Below are 23,432 nucleotides of genomic sequence, written 5' to 3'. Positions count from 1 at the left end.
AATTAGTGTAGATTATTGCACTTTTGCTGTATCTGACTCATAATCGACTAAATACACAGCAAACACCTGTGATTATTTTCGTGATCCTTGTCTTGTTCAAGTAACCCTAAATATGTGTATTTAGACTGTTGCCTGTTCATATAGACTCAGCTGTGCCTGTTTTCTGTGTTAGTTTTCTAGGTTTAATGGACCAACATAAAAATTTATGGCAACTGTCACTTAATGTCATCTTTACCCTTAAAGAAAAAAAGAAAACAAACAAAACTAGATCATGCCAGGCAGCTATGATGTTGTTTATGGTTGACTACGTGATCAGATATACTCTTTACTAAATTGATCTCTGATACCATGGGTCAAATTTAGAGCAAAAAAGGTATGAACATATATAATAAGCAAATACACTTAAGTACATGTTTGTATTTCAGTGTTACCCTAAAGTTACTTTATTAGCAAATCATTAGTTTAAAAGTTTTCTTGCCTGTTCTCTCCTGAGCTAAAGATTTTAAAAAATTTTCATAAACTGAATAATCATGTGTTTCTTAATCTCTTCAGCTTTGTGACCTGTTTATCCATTTTTTTGCTTGTTTTTTTTTAAATGTTAATTATTTTGAAGGAATGAACAGAGGTATGTTAGCTGCTAATCCATTCTTACTTTTGCTTTCTTCCTACAATAAGTTAGCAAGCTGATTCTCAATCTGTTTGGTCTCTTTGCCTCACAATTTAGAAGTACAGATTGTTTCAAAGAGTCCTCCTCTCCATTTTTTCTCCCTCACTTATATTTTTCCTGATTATTAGAATAATGTGTTTATTCTTAGAAAAATAAAAGTTCTCTCTCCTTGCCTGTCAAGTCAAAACAATTTCTTTTTTGGCTAAATAGGGAACTGAAAAACATAGATTATAGCCATGCAAAGAAATACTTCAAAAATAATTCAGTTATATGGCAATTACTATTTATCCACAGACTCAGTAATTTGAAGTAATTACATGACTTGTAGATAGCAAAGAATTTATTTTTAATGTTAATCTAATTCTCTTTGCTTTTAATATTTTAGGCCCCTTGATCATTCTGGCATTTTATGATAGAGAATACATTGAGTTTGGCTCATGGAAAGAATATGAGGTAATTGATCACACGTTGCCTATAAATTATGAACTATAGGTATACAAAGCAGAGTATTGTAATGTATCTAATATGGGGTCTCATGTCCCAACCTTTTTCAAGAGCTGTTTTTCTATATAAGATTTTAGGATAGGTTATTTTTCTCTCTTGGTGGCTGGCTATAGTTAATGTGGTGAGGAACTTTATTTTCTTTCATTGCTTGTATATGTTTAAGACAAAACTGTTCCTTCACATTGTTACCTGGTTATTCTTTCTTTATTTATTTATTTATTTATTTACTTACTTATTTATTTGTTTGTTTGTTTGTTTGTTAGTTAGTTAGTTAGTTAGCTCACTCTTTCCCCGATGTGGGGCTTGATTGAACTCATGACTCCGAGTCCCACACTGTGCCCACCGAGTCACCTGAGTGCCCTGGTTGCAGTTATTTTTAAATGCTTTGTATAGCTTAGCTTTCTGTGGGGCTATGGAAGGCACAAAAGAACCCCTCTCACTTTCCTACCTCCTCAGCCTGCCCCAAGTGGGATTAAAGGCATGTTGTATTAGAAATGTACGATAACACACACAGTTTATTGGGAAATGGTAAGGAAGGACATCGAAGCTCTGGCAATATGAAATTCTAGGTGCTGCTCAGGGTGGTTTACTGAGAGCACAAATATGAGACTGTTCGTTTTTTTCCCACTCTTTTGTTACCCATGTGTCACCCTGTATGGCGTCTGGGTTTTTGCATTCTTTTTTTTTTTTTTTTTTGGTTTTTGCATTCTTAAATGGCAGTCAACTGAAGTGCAACTAAATGCCACATGCATTTCCATAGTTGTTTCATAGATTAACAAATATCAAGCCTGTATCAAAGCAAATTCAAATTAAAGATGGTAAAATATAACAGCTATTATGAAACACAGCCTGTGACATGGTGGCATGTGGGTCAGTAGATGTGGGCTAACATGGCTAACATGCTGCTGATGTCATAATTCTTCTACTCAATAATGGGTTGGTTATGTAGGAAGGTGCAGGGGTTGGTATGCGAACTTCCGCTTCTGCTACAACAGTACTTTAAAGAGAGGCCTTCCATTGGCATTCAGAAAGGTGAAAAGAGCAGGGGTAGGGGTCAGGTGAGTGGTGGGGACGGACATCAGAGGGATAGCATGGAGTCTGAGTATGTACATGTAAGCCATTTGTCATCATTGGTCTTTGAGATTATGTTTGCACCCAAATTACTTCCTTAAATTTCCACTTAGTTGAAATGCAATTGCCAGCGCATTCAATATGATAAAACATTGCTATTTTAATATTTCTTCAATCTTCAGCTTCTGTGGGAAGATAATCACACAATCTACTGGTTAAGAGAACCAGGATTCAAGAGAAGTAAGCTGGAGCTGTATCCTTCTTCTCAATCCTGTGGTTTTAAAAAGCTTTCTACAGGGTGCATCAGAAATTCTCCTATACATTTTCCAATTTTTTTTATGGATATAAGGTTGCAAGAAAAATGAATTGGATAGTTTTCTGTCTTAAGGCCTTCATAAAATGATATAACAAAAAATTGTACATTTGTGTGTAGGAGTTACAATTCAAGAGCTATTATAAGCTCTGCCACAGTTAGTGTATTTAAAGAGTACCTACTTTCTCAAATAGTATCTTTAGAGAAGTCTTTACAACTTTATCATAAATCTCAAGCTATTTGAGTTATTTGTATTAAATAACTGAATTTGATATTTTTCCTTACTATTCAGTTTTCATGATTGTGGACATCTGATATGGTCATTAATATCATACCTAATAATTGTGAAAACTAGTATGGGCCTGGAGAAAAGAGTTTTCCAAAGTATACTTGTACTAAAAGTGCTTACAAATAAGGTTTATTAAAACAGCTTAGAGGACATTTAAAATAACTAATAGGTGTGTCAGTGGAGTCCTTCCCTTGGAAAGTAGTGGGAGATGAATTTACCTTGAGTTATCCTGAGAAGCAGTGGAGAACAATTCTATGTGAGTCTGTTCTTCCCAGTTTTTTTCCTTTTAATCCAATTTTTGGACCTCCTTTCACTTTGGTAGACCTGAACGTCTTTATTTTATGTGAAACAAGGAAGTTGCCTTGGGAATGGGGTGTAGTAGGAAGGAAAAATAATTGTTTTTACATATAACATAGATTATAAGACAGTGATTATAATATACTTCACATTTACATAGTAGATCACACCTTACAAACTTGGTTTGTGTGTTTAGCATTTTATTTAGCCTTTCTCAGCTGGTCAGTTGTCGTAGGGAGTAGGGGTTTCTCCATGTTTTGCATAGGGCAACGAGGACTGAGAGAGGTTAAGAAACACCTTTGAAGCTCAGAGCTTGGTAGATGGATGATCTAGCATGTGAACTCAGATCTTGTGACTCTTCCTCTAGGATTCTTATCCACTGTATTAGTAATTTTCAAATTATATTTTCCGATCAAAAGTTTTCAGGAGCCACCCTTGGGGATGTTGGTGGCTGGAAGATCAGGTTCATTTGAAGACAGGGCTTCAGAGCCACTGCTCTATACTGCTTCCTTTTGTGCACGGACTATAAATTAGAGCAGCAAATTATACCTCTTGTTTTGTTCTTACATTCTGCTAGAAGCCATGATCAAGGTCATATACTTGTTTTCCTATTGGCATTGTGAGTGTAGAAACAGGAATTAGACCCTAGGCATTTTCCTTGACTTCTGTTCCTCTTCTACCAGCATTTACTGAATTAACACAGTACATAGGATACACTTTTTACCAGGGCCAATGATGATTGCTTCTAAAATAGTATAGTTTTAACAATATAAAATTTTATAAAGACTAAAATATGAACTGTCCATATTAAATATGTTTTGTCTTGGCCACAAAGTGACAGTAATAAGCATTATCATTTTTTATACAATTTAAAATATTGAATGTACTTCATAATCCCAAGTCTGGTAGTTAAGTACATTGGTTCTTAAAAGTGATTTCTGTAAGCCTTTGTGTAAAGCCTTGAAAATTCTAGGATGGATTAGCATTTATAATGGTAGTAATGTTAATAGTGTCAAAAGTGTCAAAGTATGGTTCCTTCGCCATATAGAATTCTAGAGCCTTCAATGATAATAGATTCCAAAGTATGTTTTTACCTTACTGAAGTATGCATTTAAGCCTTATTGTATTGTGAGAATCTATGAAATTAACTTATGTGCAAATAGAAGAGAAATCCCTTCAGTGGTCCAACTGAAATGTTATGAAATTTAGTAATGGTTAAAAGTTAATAACAAATTCAAGAAGAGAGTAATGTTTAGACTCAAATCATAGCATTCTACAAATTGAGTATGTGTTAACAGTTTTGTGGTTTGAAAAATGAGCGTGACTCTGGAGTATTCTTTTTTTTTAAACTTAGGTCATTGAACTCTTAGAGTGCTAAACTAAACACTTTAAACTAATAATGTTCCATTATTTTCTCCATAGCTCATTATGGACAAGAGAACAACTGGAGAGGTATTGGAAAGGGCAGCAGAAAGGGCATTGACAGGAGTGAGGAAAGATTCAAGTCTTGGAAGTTACTTGTTTAGTTTACGGAAAGAAGGAGGAGAAAGACCTTAAAATCTGTTTTCGAACTTCTTTGTACTTTATTTTCTTTGGTTACAAACTTTCAGCTGAAAATAATAAAGCATCTAAATGACAGGTATAATAGAGCCTGAAGTTACGGGCATCTAAATGACAGGTATAATAGAGCCTGAAGTTACGGCCTTGAAAGTCAGACCTAAGTAGAATGAGCTTAGGTTATAGAAGAGATGATTTTAATTTGTCATGAAGAAGACACTCCCTAAAAGGTCATTAAATTCTGAAGTGGCAGTAGAGGGACATTTGGAGGTCATACCCCATAAAAATGCTTATGGCCAGAATGGTTATTCAACCAAATATATATTTTAGCCTTAAAATCTTTACCAACCGGAAAATTCTTTGATTTTAATTGTGCTGCTGAGAAGAAACAATGCAATATGTATATAAATATGCTCATAAACTAAAGATGATGCATGTAATTTATGGAAATCCCCTTATTTTTTCAGAGACAAATGAAGATAAAATTCTAAGTACATGTTCAGTTTGGGATCATAGGAACAACTAAAATGCCCATACTATGAGAGGTAATATAAATCCCATATTATTATGTGCCCTTAAAAGATAATTGATAAAAAATACAAAGGAAGGCAACAATTAAGAATGTGAGAAAGGTGCCGTATCCTCTGGCAGGTGGTCTAGTGCACATAGCCCATGGGTTTTGAGGGAGTCAGACCTGAGTTTGAATCATGGTTCACTCACGTAGCAATTCAGTGTTCTTATTAATAGGAGGAGAATAACTGTTGCCTTGTAGATTGTGAAAATAAATTAGAGATACATGCAAAGTATACAATCCAGTACTTGGTCCTGAGCAGAGCTTAACAAGTGATAGTTCTCTTCATTCTCCCTGTTAAGTCTTATAGTTTTTCTAGGAGTTTGAGTCAGGAAAACCAATATAACAGAGAGGATAAAGAGGTAAATTGAACTTTGGTCATTTTGGGGATAGGGTTCATTCAATATACTTTTTCCATTTACTATTTAACTTCTCAAATTTTGCTATAGTCCTTCTATGCTCAGCAAGAATTTCACTGTTTTTGTTTTTTACATTAAGGAGAAACCAGTTTTGATCCTACCTGGAGCGAAATCTTCAATATCAGCCCCATTTTCAGGAAGAAAACTGTTCAGTTATGAGTAGGAAACTGCCTGTGAAGCAGAAATTAAGCATCTTTAGATCTTAACTCCTAGAGAAACTCCCTATTATAGAAAGGAAGTAAATGTTTACTTAAGAGTTCAGTGTGACAGATGCATTATTTTCTTGCAATTTGTGGGCAGTATACTGTCATTTTGTTTTATTTTAATTAGTGTAATTGTCTTAAATTCCCTTCTGACCTGGGCTTACCCCTATCCTACCTCCTCCCACCCCTAGCTAACACAAGTCAGCTAAATCCCTTAGCTAGCTTGCAGGATCTTTTATCTCATAGAATAACTAGTTAGCGTTTTGTAACAGTCACCAATGTTAAGTGCTACCTATGTGTCAGGCACTGGGGTAAGTACCTTCTACTTACAAGAACTTCACTATCACATTATCTCTTCACAGGAAGTAGGTACTACAGATCCATGATCCCTTACATATGTCTGGATTTCAGAAGGGTCTGAAAATCGCCAGTTTGCCAGTTTGTAGCAAAGCTAATTTAGCTGTAGAATCTGAACGGGATGATATAAGGCTACTTGAGTCTTTGTTTATCCCACAAATTGACCAATCATCCATTTAGCTACAGAAATGTTAATGTGTATGATTGTGTGTTGCTCCCCCAGGTACACCTGGGGTGTTACATATATGTGGTATTACTTGCCAAAATTACAAAAACATTTTTTTGAGTCATGTAACATATCTGGCCCAGGGTCTTAGGATAGGGAGTTCTGTTTCATTGTACCATTTTGTAGATGAGCATTTAGAATGTAGTAAGTAAATTGCCAAGGTTTGGATGGTATGTTAAGATGTTAAGGAAATTACTCAGGTAATGCATGGTAGAGCCAAATTTAAATGTAACAGCCTTACTCTTAAACCATGTGCTGTTTTACTGCTCACTTGCCAAGGCAAGATTGAGCTTAGTTGGCGCCAGTACATCTGTCTTGAGTTGACACAATTGCACATCTTTGCCAACAGAGGAAGACTTATATCTGGATGTCTGTGATGGAAGATAATCCTCTTATGATTTGTATTTGGGTGTGGACTGGTATGCTTTTCTACATATTTTGGGTATAGATATGTCTCTTCATAGAATTTCCCTAAGTATAGTGGAGCACAGCTGCAAAGAAGGTCTGTGGTCAAGGTGGGAAACTGGTTCCTCCCTTGTCACTGCTCATTATTTTACATTATTTGTATCTCACTCAGTGCTGGAAATGGCTTGTTTTGACTGCACTCAGCACATAATTATTTAGTGCCTTCTGTGTAGTAGGCTAGAAATAGAACATTGAATGAGAAGATCATGGTCCCTCATGAGGACAATATTGTCCATGTAGATGGGGCAGTTCTTGGTGGGGTACTCTGTGTTATAGCATGTGTTAGTGTCTGTGGGCCAAAATGGCCATCCCTGATCATTGTGACAACCAAGATGGCCCCAAAGGTTTCCAAAGATCACAGGTGGAGCACAGGGTAGAGGTGTATCTGGATGGCATTTGGACTCTTAGCCCTGAGGATACCAGCTGCCTACTTACCCATCTCCTATCCAACTTATTGAATAGTTGATTTTAAGCATTTGTTTTTTTCTAGAATGCTGGCTTCATGCAAAGTAAACAGAATTGAGAGATCTATAAAGCAAATCACTAAACTGCTGACACTTCGGCACAATGGCCAGACTGAAAAGCAAGATTAGTTGTGGATAATCTTACCCATGGCTAATTGAGAATTCTCATTATACTGTGTAAATAAAGAACATAAGTTAATAAGCAACCAAGTTAACATACCATGTGATGCTGGATTTCTTTGTAGAATCAAATCAAGCCAGGACTTTGCATATGCAAGTTATTTCTCAGATGTGTACTATAGCATGCTTGTGTTAGGTGTATTGTGTCATGTTTAAACATTCCTGCTTCACTTTCTTTTTTAAGTGACATTTAAAAAAGAGATTGCAATAATAATTTATGAGTGGAAACAGTCCTATGAAGAATTTATGATTTTTGATTTGTCATTTGAAGGAGGAAGAAATGTAAATTTTTATTCAGTATCCATATCAACTGCTTTTTAATCAGTATTTTATAGTAAAGATAATAGTATTTGGAAGTTAATAGAACCTCATGCTTATGATAGTTGAGATTATTTTAAATGAAAATTGTTGTGTTAATGATGACAAAAATTGTACATGCTTAATGTAAAACATTAAAAAAATACAGAAAGGTACAGAGGAAAGTAAAAAAAAAAATCACCATTCTGTTCAAGATGACATCACATCTGCTCACAAGAATACTGTCCGCTCTTCTCAGGATTTGTCTCTTAGTGAGTGCTTTGGTTGGTGCTCACTCTGGCAATCTGGGGGGTACTTCTGCTCACACATATGTACTCTCTCTCCCCTTCAAACACAAAAATATGTGCACTTCTCTTAAAAACTGGGTTATACAATTTGTTTTTTTTAATTTTTTTATTTTTAGCTTTGACACTCATACTGACATTGTTTTTTCATGGCAAATAACATATTAGTACCATGAAAGTATTTATTTAAACAATTATGTAGCTAATATTTAAGTGGCATTCTATAGTTTGGTGTTACAGTTATTGTGTATACATCTTTGTGCAACATTCAATTTCCTTTATATATGAGTTGTTAGGAATAGAATTACTGAGGAGAAGGCTGGGTATATCTTTTTTTTTTTTTTTTTTTTAACTAGCAGACTGCTTTCTAGAAAGCTCATGGCATTTTATATTCTCAAGAATAGTGCTGGGTGTTTTTTGTTTGTTTTTAAGAATAGTGTTTTATTTATTTGAGAGAGTGTGAGAGAGCATGTGTGCAAGTATGCATGTGAGCAGGGAAGGAGAGGGACAAAGGGAGAGGGAAAGAAAGAGAGCGAGAGCGAGAGCGACCTAAGCAGACTGGGAGCTGAGTGCTGAGCCTGACCAGGGGGTGGCAGTGGGATGGGGGCCAATCTCATGATGGTGATCATGACCTGAGCTTAAATCAAGAGTCAGATGCTTAAGGGACTGAACCACTCAGGCACCTCAAGAATAGTGTTTTAATGTTTTGTTTCTTTGCATGTTGTCTGACACTGAGTATAATCATTGTAATTTTTTTTTGTATTTTTGCCAATCCTATAGTTTAAAAGAATGCCTCACTTGGATTTGTGTTCCTTTGATTATTCGTGACAATATTTTTTAAAAGTATATTCACTAGTCATTTGCATTTTTTTCTGTGGATTGTCCATTTGTATTGTTAGTCCATTTTCCTGTTGAGCATTGTCCTTTCTTCCTTTTTAAAATTTTAAGATTTGTTCATAATATAAGGATATGAATTTTTTTGTCATTCATACTGTCCATATTTTACCATTTAAAAACATTTGCTGTTTTGGGGGGCTTTTGGGACATTTTGGCATGTAAATGTGTCACTTTTTTTTTTCCATTTGGTACTCCCACATTATGATATGACTATTATAATGCATGACATCTCAGTAGATGTTTAAAAATTAGATGTTTAAAAAAAGGAAGGTACTTTTCAGATGGGAAACCATTTTGCAGGTGAGGAAGGCAATGGATTGCTTATGTTAATTTAGATATGTTTGTTGTGATTACATTTTCAGTAGCTGTATATAAAAATAGAGATTATGAGAGGGAGATACTTTGAGATAGTTGAAAGACTCATTTTAAGCCAGATAGCCCTGACTTTGTTTTTAATTTAGACAAGTATTTATCATATACCTATTATACTTTAAACATTCATAATAGATTTTTCCACTTAGTAGTTGTGAAGCTATGGGTATGTTTGTACTAAAATTCTTGACTCACTTTATTTATTTGTAAAAGAGGGATGATACCTACCTTGTTGACTTATTATAAGGGTTAGTTACAGTTTACCTAGCAAGACCTGACATATAATTAGGCAACAATAAATCATAGTATTGGTTTCATTATTCTTCATAGTAAAAGAGTGTAATGTACTTTTAGCCCATTATGATGTATACTATCATTGCTGTGGTAGTGATTTCACATATGAGTAATTAACTATGACTGTTATAACTTTATTAATAGAGAAAATGGAGCCTAGCTAGGTTGGCTACCCTTAGGATCCTGTCAGATGAATAATATATTTATTAGCATTTTAGTTTTCAAAGTTTCTTCTCATTTTTTGTCTTACTTGTTCTGTATAGTCTTACGATAGGATGGGCAGGGACCATGTAATTTTTCAGTTTATAATCGAGGAGCTGAGGCTTTGAGAGAATAATTGAGTTGTCCCAAGTCATGTGGCTTATAAGTAATTAATTAGGTTTATATTTTTTTTCTACCCATTATTAAGAATCTCAGTGAACCCAGATTGACTCTCATTGTGGTAAGGAACAGAGAACGAACCTGACTATAACTGCCCTGTCTTCATGTAGCTTTAGCCATTTTATAGTTTCTTGTGGTTGCTCCTATTCCAGTCCTTTGGATGTTGGTCCTAATGTTGTAGATGTCTATTGCATTGATGGTGGTTGCAGTGAACCTCACCTCTGGATATTTGCACACTTGCAAAATCCCTTCCTTTCAACTTGGAGTGAACCTGCAGCTTACTTTAACCAAAAGAATGTGACAGAATTGAAGCTTTTCCTGATCTGGACATAAACCTTCAGAAGGCTGTGTAGCTTTTGCATTTGGGTTTTTGGGACACCTGAACCATCGTGTTAGATATTTGGTTACTATCCTAGAGAGACTATGTGGAAGGTAGGCTACATGGAGAGAGAGAGGCCTGGAGATGACATGGAGAGAGAAGCCCAGTTCCCTTCTGCCAGCTGGAAGCAGTGCTGTGAATGAGTGATCACCGGCAAGATGAGCAGAAGAACTGCCTTGTTGAGCCCAACCCAAATTGCAGAATTATAAGCAAGTAAAATGGTGTTTTGTTTGTTTGTTTGTTTGTTTGTTTTGTTTTTAGCAGTAGGTTTTGGGGATGGTTTTTTTTTTTTTTAATTTTTATTTATTTATGATAGTCACAGAGAGAGAAAGAGAGAGAGGCAGAGACATAGGCAGAGGGAGAAGCAGGCTCCATGCACCGGGAGCCCGATGTGGGATTCGATCCTGGGTCTCCAGGATCGCGCCCTGGGCCAAAGGCAGGCGCCAAACCGCTGCGCCACCCAGGGATCCCTGGGGGTGGTTTGTTAAACAGCAATAAGAAAAACAAAAGAAGGGGCACCTTGCTGACTTAGTAGAGTCTGTGACTCTTGATCTTGGGGTTGCAAATTTGAGCCTCATGTTGGGTGCAGAGATTACATAAAGAAAAGAAAAAAAAAAGTGTTCTTGAAAATAAAAGTTTTTGCTAAAGGATGTTTACTTTTCTTGACCTGTTGTGGTGGTGTTGGGCTTTCCCTGGCTTGCCAGTATCAGACAGTGTTAGAGATAATAGTGATAAATAACTTCCTTTAACTTAATGACATGGGCCTAGCTGATACTTGGTGATTCTCAGGCAAACCTGCTTTCTATTTGATGAATTCCTAGAGAAATTTCAGGAGATAAGGTTGCTTCCTGTGTTCAGGTCTCTGAGTCCTCTTTGCTGTTGCATGTCCTTCTCCCACTCTCTCTGGTGCTTTTGATTCTTGTTAGAACTGAATTGGATTTGGCCTAAGTCAGCCAAGCAAGACAAGGGTAAACAGCCTTTCTTCCTCCCTTGAACTTGTTCCTGTTCTCCAGAAAAGACCTCGGAGGCCTTTTGGGGCTGAGAGGGGCCAAGACCAGCAGCCACCTTTATTTTTCATCCTGCACATACCACTTAACTGGAGAGATAATACACAGTGAGATGCTGCTTATGCAGTTTATGTTTCCCTCTCAAACATCAGTTTGTTTCCTATTTATTGCAATATACATTTTCCCCCATAAGTTTCCGTTAGATAAAAGAATCAATCATCTAAAGATGTCTACTTAAACAATTTTTTAAACACTTTTTTTTTTGTTAAAATGCTTTTTTGTCTTAAAAACTACATAAAGATAGGTTTAAAGTAATGCAGAGCTTGATTGGACTTCCAGATTAGCAGAGTGAGGGCCTCAGAGCACTTGCTCTTCCTCTACAACAGCAAAAAACATGGGCAAAAAAATTAAAATCAACTATTTCAGAATTCTGGTAATTAACCGAAGTCAGCAAATGAACTGAAAATCATCTGTCTGAGAGAATAAAAAAACAACTGAAACCTGGAAGACAGTGGGGTCTGTGACATTTTAGCTTGTGGATGCTTCCATCTTCCCTCCCTCTCCAGCTTGGTGGTATAGCAAAAGCTGGCAGCATTGCCCTCAACTGAGAGAGATCTGACCACTTCTGGAGACCCATTAAAAGTACTGTCCCCAGAGCACAGTTAATATTTTGTCCAAACTTGTGGCTCCCTGGGAGAACTGTTCTCAGAGAGTGGTTGGCTATTTGATTTGACTCAGAGCTCTGCTCAGTTGGGGGAAGAAAAAGCCCCCAGGGCTTTGCTGAAACAACAGCGAATGTTGGCAGCATCTCCACTGCTTGAGGCTTTTTATTTCAGTTGAGGCAAACCAGAGCCTGGCCAGAAATTCAAAAGGAAATCCTGGAGAATTAGCCAACCATAGGGAACTCTGAAAAATCCCATCATATTCCTGGATATCTAAAAGGCTGTGCTATGTTCAAGGGTGTGCACATTTCTAGGAAAGACCTGGAAGAGTGGAGGATCCTCTCTGGTCTTGAGGCTCTACAGAAGGAAGCAGAAGGAGAAGCTAGGACTGTCTCATATGCTGCCTATGGTCTGAAGGTGTGACTTGTCACAAAGATACCTTTGGCAAAGGGTAGAAGACATTCAGGCAAGACATTTAAGAAAATCTTCTGACTAACCATTGGCTGACCACTAAATTACATGGATATAGGTGTGACACGTAGGAAGCCATGCTTAAAAATAAAAACAAGAACTTAAAAAAATCTAGCAGAAAGCTCCATTGCCACACATTGCAAGGAATAAGAGAGTCCACAGAATTAGTTCATTAAACTGCTATACAAGTAGCATCCAACAGAAGAACGATAACAAAACAAGTGATCAAAAATCTTGGCAGTGTGAGGATTCTGGTGCCAGAGTTGTTACAATATATTATCTAAAATAACCAGATTTTAACTTAAAAAATTGAGATACATGTAAGAAATGGGAAAATGTCATACATAGGAAAAAAGAAACCCAAAGCAAAAGCCAGTCATTAGAAAAATGTCCCTGTGGGAACCCAGATATGGACTTCATAAACACATACTTTCAGCTATTATAACTATATTGAATGAACTAAATGAAACCATATCTGAAGAATTAGAGGAAAGTCTGAGAATGGTATCTTACCAAAGAGAGTATCAGTAAACCTAGAAATTACTTAAGAAGAACCATATGGAAATTCTGGAGTTTAAAAGTATGATAGCTGAAATGAAAAATTCACTAGAGGATCAGTAGCAGGTATGAGCAGAAGAAAGAATTAGTCACCTTAAAGGTAGCTCAATAGAGATTATCCAGTTTGAGGAGTAGAATGAAATAAAAATGAACAGATCTTCAGGAGACCCTGTGGGTCACCATACAGTACCACTGTATGCATAATGGGAGGCCCAGAAGGAGAAAAACAAAAGAAAGAGGCAGAAAGAATATATAAAGAATTAATGGCAAAAAACTTTCCAAACTTGCTGAAAAATATTAATCTGCACATGAAAGAAACTCTCCAAACCCAAAGTGATCCACACTTAGACACATCGTAGTTACATTTACAAAAGTGAAAGACAAAGAGAAATCTTGAAAGCAGCAAGAGAAAAGGAACTTGTCATAAAAGGGATCCTCAGTAAGATGAATAACTGACTTCTTACCGGAAACCATGGAGGCTAGAAGACATTTTCAAAGTGTCGAAAGGAAAAAAAGACTCAATTAGGAATTCTGTGTCTGGCTAACGTCTCCTTCAAAGATGGCAGGAGAAATGGAGACATTAACTAAACCAAGCCAACCAACCACCACCAACAAAAAACAACAAAGCTAATCAAACAAAACAAAAACCTGGAGAATTTGTTGTGCTAGCAGAACTGCCCTACAATAAATAGTAAGGAGAGTTTCCCCTTTGGGTTGAAATAAAAGGACAGTGAACTGTAATCCACATAAAGTAAACAGCAGTGACAAAGGTAACTGCATAGTAATTATGAAAGACATACATATGAAGAGACACATAAATACATTTGTCTTTATATATTTTTTTTCTCCTGTTTTGAAAGACAACTGCCGAAGGCAATAATAACAAACCTATTGACGGGCTTATAATATATAAAGAGGTAGTTTGTTTGACAATAATAGTAAAAAGGGAAAGAAATGGAAGTATATTAGAGGAAAGTTTTAAATTATTATTGAAATGAAGTTAGTGTTAATCCAAATTAGAATGTTTTACGTTAAAATCATGTGTATAATTTCCAGGGCAATCACTAAGAAAATGACTCAAAAAAGATAGTGGAAAAAAGAACAAGGGAATGCAAAAGGCATGCTAGGAAATTTGTTTAACACAAAAGAAGGTGGGAATTGGGAGAGAGATTTACAGAGCTCTAATATAATCTTGTAGAATGGAGGTTATAATGTAACTTCAATGTTAAATAAGATATTTGTAGAATCTTTAAGGAAATGTTACCAACAGAGCATATTGGTTCATGGATCCTTCTATGGGGCTTGATTTTGTGGTACTACCACATACTTATCAATAGATTTTTAAAATATGGTACAAGGAAAATGCACTAAAGTGAAGACAGTGTGAAGTGATTCAATTAACCCTTGGTTCTGAGGTTGCAGCGATGTTTCCTTGGAGATGAAACAGCAATAAATGGAAGTGAGAGATCCCCTTTATTTTGTTCCTGAAAGCTTGGGTATGGAAAATTGTGTCCTCTTCCTTCCTCTAAATGTGGAAATGAAAAGATGAGCAAAGGGCTCCGGAGAGCAGAGTAGATGCTGGGAAAAATTCATCTGGAGATAAATGCACATAGGAAAGCACTGTTGAATGGAGAAATGTTCTGGGAAGAGTATTTCAGAAGGCTTGAGAGGTATTTTCTATTTGCATTTTCTGCATATTGTTAATTTTGTTCTCTATGGGTGCACTGCTCAGTAGAGAACCCATCTCATCACAAGGATTGTTCATTGCTGTGTAGAGCTGCCACAATGATAATGTATTACATATGCCTTCAGAAAATAGAACCGATGTTTAGCTTTATGGTATGAAGACAGTTTAATTATATCAAACAATACATGTAATTTCCTTATTATAGGAAAAGTGATGAAATTGAATTTTCTTACTGCTGATTTAAACAATCATTTAAAAATGAAATTCTCAATCTGTTTTCAGTCCCAGCACAGTTGAAAAATATAGCACAGTTGCATCTGTAATGATGGCTCACTCAACTGGGAACATCTCTCTGGGTGAGAATAAGTAATATTTTTAAAGACCTCCAAGTAATTCCAATGTGGCATACCTCCTTTCCATTACAAATAACACATTTAAATCATAGATTCCTAGACTCTTAAAGAAATTAGTGCTACTAAAAGATTACAGTGATTAAAAATGAATCTACTCTTGTGAGACTCTTTGGTTTTCTTTTTTTTTTTTCTCTTTGGTTTTCTTAAGCAAGTTATGTTGAACATTTCTGTTATTTTTTTTTTTGTAGTACCTTTCTGAGACATTTTTATTCCGAGTTTTTAAAAAGCATATTAACCATTTTTAAGCGTGCAGGTCAATAGTGTTAACTATATGCACATTGTTGTACAACCGATCTCTAGAATTTTTCATCTTGGAAAACTGAAACTCTATACCCATTGAAGAATAACTCCCCCTTTTTTCTCTTCCCCTCAGCTTCTGATACCACCAGTCTACTTTGTTTCTTTGAGTTTGACAACTTTAGGTATCTTATATATGTGAAATGATGCAGTATTTGTGTTTTTGTGACTGTCTTTTTTCACTTAGGATACTCAGGGTTTATCCATGTTTTAGCATTTGATGGGATTTCTTTCTTTTTTAAGACTGAATAATGTTCCCTTGTATATGTATACCACATTTCTTTATGCATTCATCCATTGATGGATATTTAGGTTGCTTCCACCTCTTGGCTATTGTGGCTAATGCTGCAGTGAACATAAGGGTGCAAGTATCTCTTTGAGATCTTGTTTTCAACATCCTTGGATCTGGATCCAGAAGTATAATTGCTTGATTGTATATATGCTAAGTCTATTTTTAATTTTTGTGAGGAATGTCCATACTGTTTTTTCATAATAGCTACATCATTTTACACTTCCTACAAATAGGATACAGGCATTTCAATTTCTCCACATCCTAGCCAACACTTGTTATTTTGTTTGTGTATTTTTGTCCTTTTCCTTTCCTTTCCTTTCCTTTCCTTTCCTTTCCTTTCCTTTCCTTTCCTTTCCTTTCCTTTCCTTTCCTTTCCTTTCCTTTCCTTTCCTTTCCTTTCCTTTCCTTTCCTTCTTCCTTCTCTCCCTCCCTCCTTTCCTTCCTTCCTTCCTTCCTTCCTTCCTTCCTTCCTTCCTTCCTTCCTTCCTTCCTTCCAACAGTGGCCATTCTTATCATTCCTAGGTTTTTACTGCTAGTCCTCTTCTGGAATTCATGTGATATCACATGAACATATTGCCACCTTATAAGACACAGTGAAGTTGCTTTTTTTTTTTTTTTTTTCTTTACCTCTAGTTTCTAAAATGATAAACTTGCTTTAAAGGCAAGTTTAGGGATTATTGTCACTGGACAGGCTCTGCTCTTATTCTCAAGAAGTCCATAAATGTTACATCTGTAGATGCATTACTTCAATGTGTAACTAATGTGCTTTTCTGACTCTGAACATTGGTTGTCTCAATTTCACTTGCCCTGTTGCATCTGCTTGTGAATCTGTCATCCATTCTCCACAGATTTCTTGCCTAAGTGGGGTTGTATTACCAAAAGCTTTGATTCAGTGCTGGTAGACCAGCTACCTTCCAGTGCCCTATATTTGATGATCCTGCTTAGACATTTAATAGGAAGTACAGATTATAGATGGTGTCTGTGATGATGTTCAAGGAAACAGATATAATGCTTATTATAATCCATCTAGTCCTCACAGCTGTGTAAGTTTTTCTTTCTTCTTTTTCTTTTTATTTTTTTAAAGATTTATTTTTATTTACTTATATTAGACAGAGAGAGAGAGAGAGGCAGAGGGATAAGCAGGCTCCATGCCGGGAGCCCGATGCAGGACTCGATCCCGGGACTCCAGGATCGTGCCCTGGGCCAAAGGCAGGCATGAAACCGCTGAGCCACCCAGGGATCCCTCTTTTTTCTTTTTAAAGATTTTATTTATTTATTCATGAGAGACACAGAGAGAGGCAGAGACACAGGTAGAGGGAGAAGCAGGCTCCCTGAAAGGAGCCTGATGTGGGACTCAATCCCAAATCCCGGGATCACACCCTGAGCCAAAGGTAGACGCTCAACCACTGAGCCACCCAGGCATCCCAACAGCTGTGTTAAGTTTGAGTGTTTTATATTTTACAGATGTTTAGATTGATTAGGATTCAGTGTTGTTTCTAACCTGCCTTTGATGCTTCCAAAGACTATACTGAGGTGTTGTAAGATTGAGGATAATACACATAAATCTTGATGCTGCCACCTGGCTGAATTACACCTTTGTATATGTTTCTTATCCTCTCTGAGTCAGAAATCTCCTCTGCAAATTAGATAGTGATACTTAACCTTTTATCTTAAAAATGTTCACCTTAAAAATAAAATCATCATGGGTTTATTTGGGAATAGCAGAGAATTGCAATCTGGGAGGTACAAGCTATGGCAAAACCATTGGAAAGTCTGGAGAACAGAGGAAAGATAGTTCTTTCATAGAAGGAAGAGGCCTTTGGGATAATGGCTTCTATTGGCTGGATTGTGAGTGTGTCTCATTGGCTCCACTGTTGCTAAGGCAGAAAGAAACCTTCCTCCTGCCGAAAAAGTGAAATAGAAAGGTCTGCTGTTTTCCTACTGGATTTGCAATTGAAGAGGAATGGTAGGGCTCCATAGCTACCCCCTGCTGATCTCTCAACTTCTTTCTAAATGAGGTTTCCTTTTAATTTTCACAAAGGACTCATTAGTACTATGGGCTTGTATTTTTAGGAAGTCATAACCAAGGAGGCTATCATGTTAGCATTTCCCTCTTATAGTGAAGGTGAAAGCATTTTTGTACTCTAGTGGTAACTAAGTGGCCCATATCTGACAGATAGTCTTTTGAGGAGTTTGCTTTTCACAGTTTGTCCATTAATTCACAATATCATTTAAAACAATAGGTCATAAAAAATGATGTGTACATCCATTAACATTCTATTTTAACTTAAAACTTGTAAATGGACTGCCCTTCAGTTAGGAACAAGGCCTTTTCTTGTAGTGTTGGTTTGCTGATTGGAACAAGTCTTTCATTAATCTACATTCATAACAGATCATTTCCAGTTAGCACATTGTTTCTTTAATGCATATTTAAAATTTAGACAATTGAAAAGCAGTGATTCTCAGTGTGGTTCCCAGCCCAGCAGCATCTGCCCCACACAGGTGCAGATTCTTTGGTTTCCCTCCATACCCACTGAATATGTGGGAGTGAGGCTAAGAGAGTGAGGCTAAGTAATCTGTTTTCATAAGGTCTCCACACTAAAGTTTCAGAACCACCATTTCTATATTTTAGATTTCCCTCATTTCTCTATTTCTTTTTTTTTTTTTTTAAGATTTTATTTATCCACTCATGAGAGAGACACAGAGAGAGAGAGAGGCAGAGACACAGGCAGAGGGAGAAGCAGGCTCCATGCAGGGAGCCCGATGTGGGACTCGATCCAGGGTCTCCAGGATCATGCCCCGGGCTGCAGGCGGCGCTAAACCGCTGTGCCACCGGGGCTGCCCTTCTCTATTTCTTTTACACATTTTAACAGCAATGTTTGTAGTGACTTGCCTTTAAATCTTTCCTAAGCTTTTGATTTCGTTTTTGAAGATAGAATACTGTTTATTTTTACTTTTGTGGCTGATTTAATATTTAATTAGATTAGCTAATTACACTAACAATAAAACTCCCCTAATCAGGTTTCGGAACAAGAACTACTGGTGTTGGAAGTACATACGACTCACTCCTGGGAACCAAACTATGAAGGGCACTCCACAGCATAGTCTGTAGGCTGTGAGTTTTCAGCATACCCTGGGCATCTGTCATTGTGGCTGGGGAGGAAGGGGAGAGTGTGGTTTCCTGTAGCAGGTTGGGAAAAGGAAAATTGATCAAGAGAGCTTCTCATATAATATTTTTCTATGTAGGCTTATAGATTTCTCTGATTTGTTTATCTTTTACTTTTACCCTTTACTCCATGTGCATGTTTTAGACTTTTATTGGTTTGTAACAAGTCTTCTTTGCTAGACCTTGGGGCTTGAAATTTGCTTTTGAAAACTCCCACATGTTTTAGGTCAATATTATGGAGAAACGAGAGAACGCACTCAGTGGTTCATCATGAAGATGTGTGCCTACTATTGTTGACAACCAAATGGGAAACTGCATAGCAGCTAATACCCGAGGAGCAAACAGATGGATATGTTCTTTCCTAGCCTGATACTATAGCTTTTCATCCAGCTTAGAGTGCATATTTTAATTTTGGGGAAGCCAGTCATATGTGGGAATGATTCCATTCAACGCATCATGATGGCCATTTGTACCAAAGTGCAAGGGAAGTATTTGCTCACCATGGAGATACTTCAGGGATTATATAAACCAATCTGGAATTGGGTCTGGTGAATTGAAAACATTGCTCTTTGGCAACATGCTGGATGGAATTTTGATTGAGTTGCTTTTTTAAAATGTATGCTTTAATTATTTGCTAATCTCAGAAAGGAGCCAAGCCTAAATAGTCTGTCTAAATCAACTATGGATCATCTTGTTACAGCAGTAGTTGGGTCATAGTATGGCTATGAAGTATGTTAATAGTAAAGTACCTAATGCAAAGAGAATAACTATTGTGTAACCACATCAGGATACTCTACCAGGTGGCCAGTTCCAGTAAAGCTCAGTGCTGGCAGCCCCACGGAAAATGTTCAGATATGGATTTGATATTGGTTAGCATTCGTTGTGCAGTGACACAGCAGTCCAGTAGTTCCACTGAGAAGGTAGTAGCAGCTATAAACTTGATTTTAAGAAGTAATGAATGTTGCTTCCACGGTTAAGATAGAGTGAAGTCTTTGTTAGGATTAGGCACTAAATCCACATATTTGATATGCGTAGCATAAATTGAGTCTATTTAAATTCCACTTTGCTGTCTAGAGAAGCATTTATAAAAGTAATGAAAATTTTAGTTTCATACAAACCCAAAGAAAAATGAGAACAAAAAATCACACAGAAAATAATTATTGAATAAATTTTTATTATTTTTTATTGAATAAATTTTGAATGGTAACTACAAGGTAATAATAGATATGTCATGCTGCCATTATATAACATCCCTCTGTAGTGTTATTATCTAGAATTTATAGATGGGAAAAGTGGATTAAGAAAGCTGATGACGGGATCCCTGGGTGGCGCAGTGGTTTAGCGCCTGCCGTTGGCTCAGGGCGCGATCCTGGAGACCCGGGATCGAATCCCACATCGGGCTCCCGGTGCATGGAGCCTGCTTCTCCCTCTGCCTATGTCTCTGCCTCTCTCTCTCTCTCTCTGTGTGTGTGACTATCATAAATAAATAAATAAATAAATAAATAAAAGAAAGAAAGAAAGCTGATGACTTGCCCAAGGTCATTTGACTGGTGGGTGGTGGAGCTGGGATTTGAACTGTGGTCTGATTAATACTAAAGCCCAGGCTTTTTAAATAATACTTTACACCTTAATATCCGGTGCTTTAATATTCCTGGCCTGCTTTCAAAAACTTTTCCTGTCAATTCCAGAGATAACATTCAATAACTTGACAACAGTGACCTTTCTAAACAAATAAAGAGTGTTACAGAACCAGATGGCCCAAGATTATATTTTATTTTTCTGGCTCAAAATAAATTGCTTGCTCTAAGGCTGATAAAGTCTAAAAAAGACCCTCTGTGTCCCAGGACTTCATCAGGCCACATGGCCAGCCAGTGCCCTTTATCATGAGCCAGTCACAAGTACAGAGCCTTATGTCTTTATACTATAATTTAGATTAGGGCCCTAATGAAAGGGCAAGAAGCTGCTTGGCTAAATGAGATCACTCTGGCCTTCGGTAATGGCAGTGCATTTGGGTAGAGAGATCCTGAGGAATTAAAGACAGAGACAGTACCACTATCTGTCCTATTAAGAGAAGCTCCCAAATTAGGCATCTTTTCTTCTGGTGGGATTCAAATAGAATTTTTCTAATAATTAGAAATCTTAATCTTGATCATTCAAAGTCCAAGTGGAGATCTTTTTGACAATCTTAGGCAAATATGTTAGAAAATAAAAATTCCGTCCTGGAAATATAAGTTACTGTATCACACATAAACAAAGCCTTCATGAGCTCAATTCTGCGCTTTGAAGTTCGGGTTTAGAGAGACCAGGTTACACAGGACAGGCATAGAAATGTTTCAAGGATGTTTCAAAGAGCCAACTTATAATTGACAATGAAGTAGAGTAACAGAAGAAACAGTGGGCTGGGAGTCAAGAGACCTGTGTTTAAGACTTGGCTTTGCCGTACTCTGTAAGAGTGATTTAAGTTCTCTGGCTCTCAGTTTTCTCATTTGTAAAATGAGGCCAAAATTGTATTACTTGCCTTATTTCATTACAGGGTTGTTCTGAGAACCAAATGAGAGAGCATGTGACGAAGTCACGGTGACGTACAAGTGGATGTTGTGGTTATGGTGGCATCTAGTACATAATGACAGCTGTCCTGAGTGTGAGCAGGACAGACCTGTATTTGGAATTGATCTGCGATTGAGTAGTTTGGTGATTTGGGAATTATAATGTTATCTTGAACAGACCAGAAAACTAGAAAAGATATAGCCAAGGGCTTCTTATCTGTTCCCAAATATTTTAACAAGATAAATAAACCAAAGAATATTAGAATGTTAGTGCTAGAAGGACCCTTAAAGGTCATCTATCTTACCCTCCTTATTTTAAGACAGAGGTCTACCTCCTAATCATATTTTTGTCATTTCTGCCATGTTTATGTGCATACGGAATAATACTGGTACCAGCATCATTAATTGTAAAGACATAGCTGGAGGTTTTATATTAATAATAGTAGTAATAAAGATGATTGCCCCTAGAATAGAGGAACTCCGGCTAGATGTAAGGAGAAGATTGTTAGATCTACTGATGCTCCTGCGTGGGCTAGGTTGCCGGCTAGTGGGGGGTATTCAGTTCATCCTGTTCCTGCACCTGCTTCTACCATAGAGGATGCTAGCAATAGGAGAAAAGATGGGGGGAGCAGTCAGAAACTTATGTTATTTATTCGGGGGAATGCCATGTCTGGGGTGCCAATTATTAGTGGATCCAGTCAATTTCCAAATCCTCCAATTATAATGGGTATAACCATAAAGAAAATTATTATGAAAGCATGGGCAGTTACAATTACATTGTAAATCTGGTCATCTCCTAATAAGGTACCAGGTTGGCCTAGTTGGGCTCGAATTAGGAGGCTTAAGGCAGTGCCTACTATACCGGCTCATGCTCCAAATAGTAAATATAAAGTACCAATGTCTTTGTGGTTAGTGGAAAATAATCATCGGTTAATGAACATAGGTAAAATGGCTGATAAAACCATCTCGCAATCTTGATACAGTTTTCTAAAAATGTAAAGCCAGAGAAGAATTCTGCTTGGAGGTAGTATCATGTTGTGAAAAGAGCCTGGGCTTTGTTGTCAAAAGCTAAGATGGAATCTTGATTCTGTCATTTACTAGTTTTGGGACAGTGGGAAATGTACTTAGTGTTTGGCATGGTGTACCTACTTTACTTATTTACCTACTGTGAAAGCCATGTCTGTATCTACACCTTAGCCATTTTCACATGTGGTTCTTGGGATCTGAGATGAGCTGGCTTTTTGTATCAATTATACTAATGATTCTTGATCTTTTCTCCCTGTCTCCAACAAACTGTGATCCTTAAGATTGCAAGGAGGAGTTATGGCAAATCAGAATCATGGAGTTGTATCAGGTATAGTTAGAAAAGGTTTCCCTTTGATGCTAGTTTAGGGACTTACATATGGAGCTATTTTTTTTTTTAACTATAATTGTGTTGGGCCATTTGTCAAATTGTTGTCTTACATTATTGAGTTTCAATTTATTTGCGTTGGTTTTGCCTATATTAGGGGTTACATGTGTTTAAAATGCATTGGAAAGTCAAATGGGCAGGTTTTTCAATATGAAATTGTAAAATACTATGAAGTATACTCCTTCATAGTGAGAAGGTCTCTTCTAAAGAAAATAGCAGAAAATAATGTTTTATCCCTGAAAACTCAGTAAGAACAAACGCAGAGGATATTTGCAGTCCTAATCAAGAGTAATGACCTTTGTGTACTTTTATAAGCACAATGTTAAGAGATTATTCTATAGTTTATATATTGATGACAATAGGTTTGTTTTTCTTTGACTTGTTAAGAATATTCTTTTAATTCTTACTTGATAT

The 23,432-nt window shown here is 36.8% G+C and overlaps 1 protein-coding gene across 39 annotated transcripts in view; it reads left to right on the top strand.

Annotated features, from left to right (window-relative positions):
- RFX3 (regulatory factor X3) overlaps window positions 1–23,432 on the top strand; it is a 288,998-nt gene that overhangs the window by 31,116 nt on the left and 234,450 nt on the right. For 8 of the 39 annotated variants that reach the window (XM_035712816.2, XM_035712800.2, XM_025423429.3 and 5 more), the window contains 3 exons: window positions 1,053–1,120; window positions 2,425–2,482; window positions 4,564–4,593. The exons of 5 other annotated variants lie outside the window; for them this stretch is intronic. Coding sequence is in view for 12 of the 34 variants with exons in the window: in XM_025423436.3 (XP_025279221.1) it covers window positions 5,237–5,243 (7 nt within the window). In the remaining 22 variants the exon portion in view is untranslated. 26 more of the 39 variants (XM_025423436.3, XM_035712807.2, XM_049092504.1 and 23 more) reach the window with 19 other exon arrangements.

This window comes from Canis lupus, chromosome 1 (genome assembly GCF_003254725.2).
Source record: "Canis lupus dingo isolate Sandy chromosome 1, ASM325472v2, whole genome shotgun sequence".
Taxonomy (NCBI): domain Eukaryota; kingdom Metazoa; phylum Chordata; class Mammalia; order Carnivora; family Canidae; genus Canis; species Canis lupus.
This window is presented reverse-complemented; position numbering and strand designations above follow the sequence as displayed.